Consider the following 10,231-nt stretch of genomic DNA (forward strand, 5'->3'; position numbering starts at 1 on the left):
GGTGCTCCATGGCCAAGGTTACTCAGCCAAGAACTGACTCTGTACCTCACAAGCTCCCAGCCCGCTCTGCTTCCCAGACAACCTCACACAAAGGAGGTGAATAATTCCTCCTCTGCCATCCCTTCCACTTCCTACACTACTTACCCTCTCAGCTGGACGAGGCTCTGACCTCAACTCTGGTTTTTCTATGCACAGGGGTACTCGCTATCATCTAATTAGTTTAAAAAAAAAAAACAAAAAAAAAAAACAGGAAAAAAATCACCCAAACCAATATATTGCCTGGTATTCACAAACCCTATAAACTGTACCGAAAGGGTTAATGCTTTCCCCTCTCCAGTGGTGCCCTCCAGGCTCAAGGGAATATGGCTGGGTGCCTTTATCAGCCTGTTTCAAGAGCTCCCTCACCCCAGCAAAGCCCAGCCTCCTCCCTCAGAAGGCCACACTAACCTCCGAGAAGCAGGTTAATTGCATTTTAAATGCACTTAGCAGCAGCCCCCCGAGCCGGAGAGACATGGCTGGAAGCCCATTGCTTGATGGACGAGCTACGTCAGAGAGAGATTCATAAATCTGGGCAAATTTCTTGTTCTTTACCATGCCGAGCTGCTCCCAGCCTCTCTCAATTTGTTGCCAAAGCAACCGTGACAGTGAGATGCAGGAGACTCAAGGTGGTATAGGCAGCGTACCAGGTCAGACAGAAAAGCCATTTCATGGAGTGGGGAATTAGGAAAGCTACAGTGGTCCGTGCACGAGGTTAAATGGAAGGAAGAGCTGGATCCATGGCAGGGGCTCAGGGGGTCTCATTAGTGGTCCTGCTCCCATTTCTGCTATCTTTCTGCAGCCGGGTACAGCCCCCGTAGCAATGCAGTGAAAGACCAGATATCTGGATGGTATTGGATATCTAGCCCTAGCTCCACAAAATCATCTCCTGTTTAGTTTTCTTGGGCTGTAGGTACTGTCTACCTCAGAGTGTGGACCCTATCTCTCGATTTCAGAGAGAGGTTACGATCTGGCCCTCAAATGCAAGCGGTGGCAAAAGGCTCTGTCTGCCTTAGGGGATTCTGGCGCAGCTGCAGGAGCCCAGCCAGGCTGTGTCAGCTGGATGTGCACACCAGGGTGTGTGCTAGCCTCATTTCACCGCACTTGTCACTCGCTAAGGTTCCCCCTATCATGCTAAATCTGCACAGGGTTTACAGTGGTGTCATTTTATTTGAATACCTTTGTGCAAACTCCTCTAGTCCAGACAAGTGCTCGGAGCAGCAGCAAGGTGGTCGAGTTCTCCTCTGGCAGAGGGGATCCAGCTGCTTTTCCATCCTGCCTCGCACATGCAAGACGGACACCTGGCTCCTCAGGTAAGGTGAGAAACGACCTCCTCCCTGGTACCTCCTCTTGAATACTACATTGAACTATGCAGTGCAAGGTCCAATGAAAGTCCACCTGGGAGGACTCTGTTGACTTTGTAATAACTCACTCTCCCAAAAGGCCTGACAGCAGAGGACATAAAATTCCGTGAGCCCAGGGCTGTGTATCTGCAGGACTGTGGGATGAATGGTGAAGGGCGCATAGAGCACTGTGAGAAGTACAGCAGCCTCTCACAGCGACGAGATGGTCACTACCATCCCTGGGATGCACTCACTCACCATCCCTGGGATGCACTCATGGCTACCTTTATGTAACTATTGCCATGGATTTTGCTATTTCCACATATCTTGGGGATTTTAACAGCCACGACTTCTGGCATATGAGAGGCTTGTCCTGTGCACGAGCAGATTAAATGCTACTGTCCAACAAGCTGTGCTAGAGTACACAGCAGCAGCAGCTCGGGAACAAGACGAGGCCATGAACTTGGCAATGAGATCTCTGTGCTAAGCCTTGAAGAGCCCACAGAAACATTAACAGCAGTGTGCTAGCACAGCCACTGTGTGCCCCTCCTCCAGGGGCCTTTATTAGAGGCATGACTTATGATTAGACGGCAATACTCTTAGCCACATTCAAGCCACAGTCACCACATGTCATGTGGTTCTCCCTAAAACACTGCCCTGACAGATGGCTATATTCACATTTACTCCATCCCAGTTGCTAAAGAGGAATTTGTCAATGTAGAATCAGCAATTCCAGTTTGTGCTCACACAGCCCTTCCTGGATGCTGTGCCTGGCATTGAGGTGATTTCCAGTTACTGCCAATTCAGTGGCAACGACTGAGTATGAACAGACAGAGACAGCATCCACAGTGTTACCATCATCCCACATTAATAGCAGAACAAAACCAGCAAGAGGCTGACAAACAGGCCTGAGGTGCGAAAATCTGCATCTGGATCCTGAACAGTCACACTACACCTCGACAACAAGGTCTTGGAGACAGAACCCAACCATCTGTAACATGGGAAACCGATGAATGGCACTCCTGGTATTTAGAGAGACACAGTTAACTCCTCCTGGTACATCTGGTAAGCATAGTTCTGACCACAGCCAACTCCAGCTGTCCTATGGGCAGAGACTTCAAAGTTTGGCAATCTAGGGTATGAGCAGAACTCACTAGATGGAAATGAAAACTGGCTGTGAAATCCAGCTCCCAGCCAGCGCCCCGATGACAAAGCCTCTTCTCCGAGAGGAGCTGGCACATGAAGTGCTTCGGCCATTCACGCCAGCAGCTGGACACGAAGAGCTTTTGTGCAGCCCAGAAGGCAGCAGACGAAACTGTGTTTTTGCCACTTGGCCTGAGGCTCAAAAGCTCCCTTCTTTCCCCAGCTCCGTCCCCACATCCCAACCCCATTACAGACCTACAAAGGCTCAGTTCACAGACCCACCCCCCCACCCCCAAGGCCTTTGAGCACTTCAGGGATGAAAAGCAGAGAGATAATCAGGGTCCTTTATCCCATGAGCCCTCAAGGTCATGCTAAACACAAAGGGCATTGATCGATCGCCATTTCCTCCCTATTTTCTTCTCTTAAAGCTTGCGTCACCTCTGCAGCTCCAAGCTGGGCAGCAGAACTGGGCTGCACAGTAGCAGCATGCATTAAACCGTGCCCTCGACATGCTGGCTGGAGAAATAAAGCACAAAGGAGATGCCCAAAGTACTCGGCCGCCCTGTGCCGGAGGGCATGGCTACTGACTAACAGACACACAGCTCTCATACAGGGATGCAGAACTGTTCAATAGCAGATGCCAGCTTTTTTGGCAGCTTCAGAGTCAGCAGTCAGACAAGTGAGAGTTGCCTCCATTCCAAGCTAAGCTTCTTTACACTGTCAGCACAACTCCTTAGCTAGATGTCCAGGAGGGTTTCTCGATCCAAAATATTCCAGCTTGTGAATCTGTGTCCATGATGCAGTGACCTTCAGCGCAGATGCAGTCTGCTCTTCTTCGCAATAGAGCGCAGTCAATAAAGAAGAGGGCTCGCAAAAAACCCAGACAGACCCTTTTTTGTCACTGAAGGCAGAAGAGCCACTTTAAATGTCAGAAATACATTTGCCTGTTGCATCCCCAAAAGTCTTTTTTGGTCATGTGCTTTTCCTGCCTGCGTCAGACAGAGAATGCCTATAACTTCACAGCATGCATATATGACCACTCTGACAAGCTGCAAAAAGCAACCTAAAAAACCCCAAAGTCTCTCTACGGAAAACCAAGAAGAACCTCCCACAGGGTTTAGAAACATTGCTGAAAGTTTGCTTTCAATTAAATGATAGTTTGGGCTCTCAGAGAAAACTCGCTATCCACCAATACAACACAACAGAACCAGCTGACATTTGCATGCAATTTCTAATATACAACCTAGTGAATTCTAGGGATTAGGTATGGGTTTCAAATTCTCATGCCTGATTCCTAGGAAGAAGCAATTCAGCCGACTGTCTGAGCCCTACTGCTCACTTAAGGTGTTAGGAGCTCCAGAAGGTGCATGGAGGAGACCAAGGACATCCATGTACTCAGTGAACTCGCCCATTGGCACTGTGTCCCTATAGCGCATTTATGCTTTTTGCATTCCTGAAGGTGCTTCCCGCTCCAAAGAGACTCAGCCTTTTGCCCTGGGAAGGGATGTGAAGCACAGACCATTTGCCAACTGGTTGCCATCAAAAGGAGGCTTTCACCACACTCCTCTGCCTTGCCAAACCTGTAAATAGCAGCAAACATGAGCACAAGTAAGCCAAAGGTATCCATCCATCCGTATTACATCCCTAACTGAACAATTTGCTTCCAAATAAGTTCAAGCCACTCCAGGACAAAAGTAAGACATTGTTGCCAGGGGAGAACATGCTTTCTTAAAGGAAGAAGGGTCTTGTGATAAAAGCACTCAGCCAAGATTTGATGATCTGATGTTCAGCACCTTCTTAGCATCAGGGTGACTCTGGGCCCATCATTCGTTTCCCAGTTGTAACATGAAGACAGTGTTTCCCTTAGAAGAATCAGGCATACCTCTCACTCAATATTTGCGTAGGCCTGGATTACAGGGCCTTAGTAGGTAGGTGCTATTATGATGAGACACAAGGACAACTGTTTTAGAAAAGAGCCTCTTTCAAGCCTCCATCCATTCTTCTCCAGACCCAACTTTCTTCCCCTGCTGCATCTGTGTTGTCTGTAGGCAGCAACTCAACCAATGTAACACACCTGCAGTATTGATTTACTCCTTTTCACAGATTATGTCCTATAGAATACATACAATCCTCCTTCTTGATCGAATGTCTTAACCTGTACCCAGAGTGGATTTGTACATGTCCTTGGCGGGGGGAAAAAAAAGTCCAGTTAAATATAGGAATGCTCAATGGAAGTGTTAATAGGGAAACCACTCCGGGAGACTGTAGCTCTAACAAGATTTTGTTACCCAGAAGCAATTTGTACTGTATCCCACGAACGTGGATAAGATCTGTTCCCATAAAACGTGACGCAGTTACCAAGTTAACAGGGTCTCTAACAGATGGTTCTTGACTGTCTTGGCATTTGCATCACTGTCCTGGCCACGGGCCAAGCACCACTTAGGCAAACTTTCAACATGACTTTTCCTTTTGTTCAAACTATTTACCCAGACCTGGCCAAATCTGTAAGAAGCTGTTCACTTTCTTCAGAAGTGATTCTAAATACTTGGTCTTCTGAAAACATGCTCTGGCAGATCCAGGCAAGCACTGAAGGCTGGAAACATTTCTCCCCCTACAGCCCTCACTTTCAAAAGGAGGTATATTTTCTTAAGAATCACAATTAAAATTTGGAAGACTCAATATCAAAAGCAAACCCAGTACCAGGTCCTTCTAGGAAAATGAGATGTGACATAGCATACAAGAAAGGCAAGGAAGCTTTTGTAACATCAGAACTGCAACAGGCAAATAAAATCTACTTGCATCCTCCAAAAATCCCCTAACTAGCAGGCTCTGCTCCCACCATCCAGAAGAGCTTCCACAGCTCTCCTGGAAGCCCAGCTCCACTTTCCAGCCCCTTCCAGGCTCAGAAGCTGAGGCATTCCTCCAAACAGTCCCATTCAGCGCAGGTTTTGTGAGCCACTCTAAAGCAAGCATGAAGTGTTGGAGTGCTGTCCTTACCTTCGGCAAACACTAGCACCCATAACCTGCAGGAGCCGATCCCTGTGATGGGGAATATCACCCACATTAAGTGACCCACTGATACAGAGCTGTCTTATTGTCTGGGTTGAGGCAACACCGAAATACCTGCAGAAAGCAGTGCTGCAGCAACTGCATGGAACAAAACAAGACAGCTCACGTATAGACGCAGCAGATATTACTACAGCCTTACTCAGAGTGGCTCTCTGTCATCACTACACTTCAGCTGAAGTTGCCAGACCACTTTCCTCCCTGTCGATGTGCTCCACATTATTTGCTGAAGTGCCCAAAGAATAAGATAAGCTAATAAATCCAAATTCAGTATCTAGTACTGATGTACCACCAGCACACCAAACAAAGACTTCTCAGAGACACAGCCCTCTTGGCACCGGACTACGGCAGGTATCTCTGATCCTCTGGGTGGAACAAGCTTTTGAACTTATCTGCAGAGGCATCCCAAGAGTATGTTTCAGAAGAGGAAGGGCTGATGAAAGGAGCCAGGTTTGACCCATTACAAGCTGCCAGCAGTTTGGACTCAGAGCTGAGAATTTTTGGAAGAGTTTTTTCTATTACTTTAAGACCAGGACAAACATCATCCGTTCATTAACCATATCATGTCCTCTCCGTGTGGCTTGCCTCTTTCTCCTAAGAGCTGAAAAAACAAAGCCCTGTGAAGACTTGTTGCTGTAATGGTAAGGGCTGAAAGAGTGCATAAAGGTAAAGAAAGAAAGGAAAAGCAGCCACAGAGTTTCATGGCAACCTTCTCATAACTTCTGCAATATTATTTCCTAGCCTCTCTTCAGGGACACATATCTGGATACACACCAGCACATGGTCACTTGGTGTGTGGTCTGGTCAGCCAAAACTCCATCGCCTGCTTTCTTTTCAGCCCACATCCTCTCTGTAATTAAAAGGAGCTGCCTTTCCCTTCACTGGCTTTCAAAAACCCTTGAAGAAGCTGAAAGGGGGTTGAAAGAAGGAGGAAGAGGTTTTGATTGTTCTCCTAAAGGTGTTTTCTCCCCACCTCTATTTTAGGTATTTTTTCAAAGGTATCTGTATTGTTTCCTTTGAAAACCTTTTATTTCTCAGAAAGGAAAAAAATATATAGACCTGCCCAGTTCAGAGATTTAAAAAAAAAAAGCAAGCTCTATTAGGATACAATTCTAGGTGAGAATAACAACACATTGTTCCATCTGTGTGTGTGTGTAATGTAACAGGGAAAGGGGAAGAACATAGCGGGCAGTCAGCCGCCCAAGTTTTCAGCTTTCACAGCACATAAAGCTACTCATTCTATACTCTATTTGGTCTTGCAGCTCTAATTCCCAAGAACATTTATGCACATGTTTTGGGCCCATCGTCAGCGGGAAAAGAGCATATGGCTCAGATGAAGTATAAGCAAAACTGGTCTACCTAACCAGTGACCACATCCAAACAAATTTTCCATACCCGAGACTATAGGACAACCCTTGCCTCAAGTCGTGGAATAGAGATGGGATGAGCCAGGAAGGAGCAAGGACTTGCAGGTAAAAAGTAGTCAATGAAAGAATTCTTTCTTTCCTTGTCTTCAATTTGTGATGCCTCAAAGCTCAACACATTGCCTCTAAGCTTGGGTGTCATGTTTAATGTGCTTTCCTGGAAACATGGTATGTGTCACAGCTTTGGTTTACTCAGAACTGTGAGAGTCGGTCAGACTTTCCACTGAGTTACAATCTGTCAGTGGGTTGTGGTGGTTCAATACTCTGATATTAAGGCATGCTGTATTGCTCTGCTCTTAACCTGCATCTCATCACTGCAGGGCACCATTCATGCATTAAGGGCATTAATTGGCTCGATCTTATGGCCAAAACAATACTGTTATTAAACATTTACTGCAATATAAAGGTCTCCCTGCAGTAGGAAGTGGTCCAAACCCCCTCCGATAATCTGACACTCCCTCCTCCCCCCTCTCTGCTTTCTGCCACAGAGAAAGTAGAAAGGAGTAAAGAAATAATAGCAATAATAAAACTGCTCTGGGACTCCATAGCCAGCTGTAGCCTCCACGGGAGGCCAAGCTTTTATCCCCCCAGTCTCAACACGTGCCACAGCTGGAAGAGGGGAGGCAGTGGGCCAGCACAGGTGGAAGGCAAGAAAACCACAACAGGAGAAACACACATGGCCTTTGGCTGAGGCACAGGGACAGAGCTAAGGGAAGAAAACTATGCAAACCTGTGGACTGACTCCACAGGACAAGGCACGACTGCAGTAATGCAGGTACGGGAACTGGCTCTCCCGGCAAAGAAATACCCCTGCTCTTTCAGGGTAATTTTGCTGCTAGCTGGGTATCTTACCACATCAGGACACTTGCACAGCCATAACCTGCATCTGCTTGCACACTGCCTGGCTAAGCAGGTGCTGTCAGTACTTCACTCTACAATCAGACAACACCCTGACTCACAAAATTACATTAAAAGAGACACTAAGCTCACATGAAGATAAGCCCCCATTTTACACGTATTCCCTTGCTGTCATAGCTTGCTCAAGGCAGCTCTCTGTGACTGAGTTTATTTTCCATTCTAATTAGAAGCACTTCCTGCCTCTCTCATTAACTCGCAGCCACTTCTGATTGCAAGATTACTGGGGAGCTAGTGAAGTCAGATCCAAACACTCCCCACCCAGCCGATGCGCAGGAAAAACTGGACTTTTTCCCTTCCGCTGGGTTGCTCCATAGCGTGAGGAGCTGCGGTCGGTCAGAGCCATCTGAGAGGCAAAGGGTTGGACTGCTGGGTTGTATTCCCCAACACAAAAGGAAGCATTTAAAAAATAAAGCAGCTGCAAACCCTCTTTCTTGCCAAGCTAAGAAATGACGGCACTTGGGAGCAAGGAGTGTAGGTTCAAGCCCAGTGACAACTGCAAAGGGGGAAGAAATAAGGTCAAGAAGGGTTTCACCTGAGCAGTTAAGGCTAGAAGGAGAGGGTAAAGTCTCGCCGGAGCCAGTGGGCATTGCCACGCTGCTCTGATGCGCCAGCAGCTCCGGCAGCACCTGGCTGGGGGGGGAGAGGTGCGTGGGGAGGGACCGAGGCTCACACCGTGCTGGCGTTGCTCACGTCCCGCTTGATGTCAGTGCCCTGCCAGGTGGAAACGCTCTGTCCGTGCTGTCGTTTGCACAAAGTTTCTCTAAACACAGCGTTGGTCAAAGGATTTATAAACTCACTGGCATTTCCTAAACAAAATGAGGGTTAAATTAAACAGAAGGCACCACAAAAAAAAAAAAAAAAAAAAAAAAGAGGTCTGTGTTAAAAGTGCCTGGAAAAACCTTTGCTGAGCTATTTCCCTGCAAGGCACCAGCTGGATGGTGCTCGTGGAAGGTTCATGCCTTGAACCACAACCTGCTCCTTTTATCTCGGGGACTCATTGGGTCGATGTTACTTTTTGCCTCTTCCCTTTAGTTCACCTTCAGAGAGTTCTATCCAGTGCATCTGCTCCACCGTTCATAAGGGGCTACATTCACAAAGTCCATCGGCAAAACCGCAGCTTTCCTTTCTGCAATTGCCTTGGTCCCAAAGAACACAAGAGCACTTTAAAGGTGATGCGCGCGATACTGTCTGGGAACACAGCCACTGCGAGGCTGGTCAGCAAGCTCACTCTCTGATGGAGGTGCTCCTGGGATCCCTTGCAGACACAGAAAACAAGTTTCTCCCAAAAGGCAGCTACCTTAAGTTCCTCTGAAATTGGAGTGAGATGATTCATCCCTGCTGGGATTGAACATGCTCTCCCCAGAAACAGAAGAGGGCTCGTTATCTTCCCTCCTCTGGCAACAACGGCTCCAGAAACATGTGCCACAAGCACAGAGCCAACCCCGTGGGTTGGACAGGGGCATCTACAACCCACAGGGATGAACAAACCCAGGGAAAGTAGTGTCTGGCTTTTAGCACAGCCTCTGCAGCGATGGGGAGAGCTCAGTCACCCTTTAGCTTCAAGTGGCACCACAGAGAGGTCATCTCAGTGCCGTGCCTCTCCCCTCGCACATACGTTCATGGGAGCAGGGTGTGCTGGAGAGTTCGAGACAGCCCCTTCCTCCAGTCCTCGTCTGCTGCCGTCTGCTTACCTGACAGAGAGGGTGAAATCTCCTGGGTTGCTCTTACTGGGTCGAGCCAGAAAGCTGCCATGGACACCCCTGGTCAGGAGCAGCTTCTCTGCCTCAATTCCGCTGATGTTGGGATGAAACCACCTGCAAAGTGCAAATGTGACATGTCAAGCAGTAATTAGCCTGAGCCTGCGCCGACTGCCTTCCCTGCTGCCCGAGGGGCAGACGCCATCTTCCTACCTGCGGGGCAGGCACAGAGCCCCAGTCCTACCCGAGCACACCCGCCTTCCACCCCAGCACATCGCCGTAACAGCTTTCACTCAGAAAAGCCCTCCATTCAGATGTTACCGTGGAGAAGGTCTTCTCAGACATCCACCAAGAGAGGTCTCTTTCCCAAAAGACTCTGTCCTCCTCTCCCTCAGCTCAGGCAAAAGCGAGAGCCCTGTGCGCTTTCTGCGGCATGGACAGGAGATTCCTTCTCCGGAGGAATCCACTGCCTGGGAAAATAGCTTTGGCTTTTCTGGCTCTAGGTCTGATCCTGGCTGGCTGCTTCCCACCCAGCACTGACCAAGCTCGTACCCTCTGAGCTCTCATGTCGCTGGCAAATGAACTGGGCCCAAGAAAAGACCTG

At 48.2% G+C, this 10,231-nt stretch overlaps 1 protein-coding gene across 1 annotated transcript in view; it reads right to left on the minus strand.

Moving 5' to 3' along the window:
* Nucleotides 1–9,744, minus strand: part of LOC104076761 (tyrosine-protein phosphatase non-receptor type 11-like) — a gene marked incomplete at its 5' end in the record, with an annotated part of 21,227 nt that extends 11,483 nt beyond the window's left edge. The window contains one exon of the mRNA XM_009577750.1: nucleotides 9,622–9,744. Within this exon, the coding sequence (XP_009576045.1) occupies nucleotides 9,622–9,744 (123 nt within the window). The remainder of the gene's footprint in view (nucleotides 1–9,621) is intronic.
* Nucleotides 9,745–10,231: the final 487 nt, after the last annotated feature.

This window comes from Fulmarus glacialis, unplaced genomic scaffold (genome assembly GCF_000690835.1).
Source record: "Fulmarus glacialis isolate BGI_N327 unplaced genomic scaffold, ASM69083v1 scaffold2165, whole genome shotgun sequence".
In the NCBI taxonomy this organism is placed as follows: Eukaryota; Metazoa; Chordata; class Aves; order Procellariiformes; family Procellariidae; genus Fulmarus; species Fulmarus glacialis.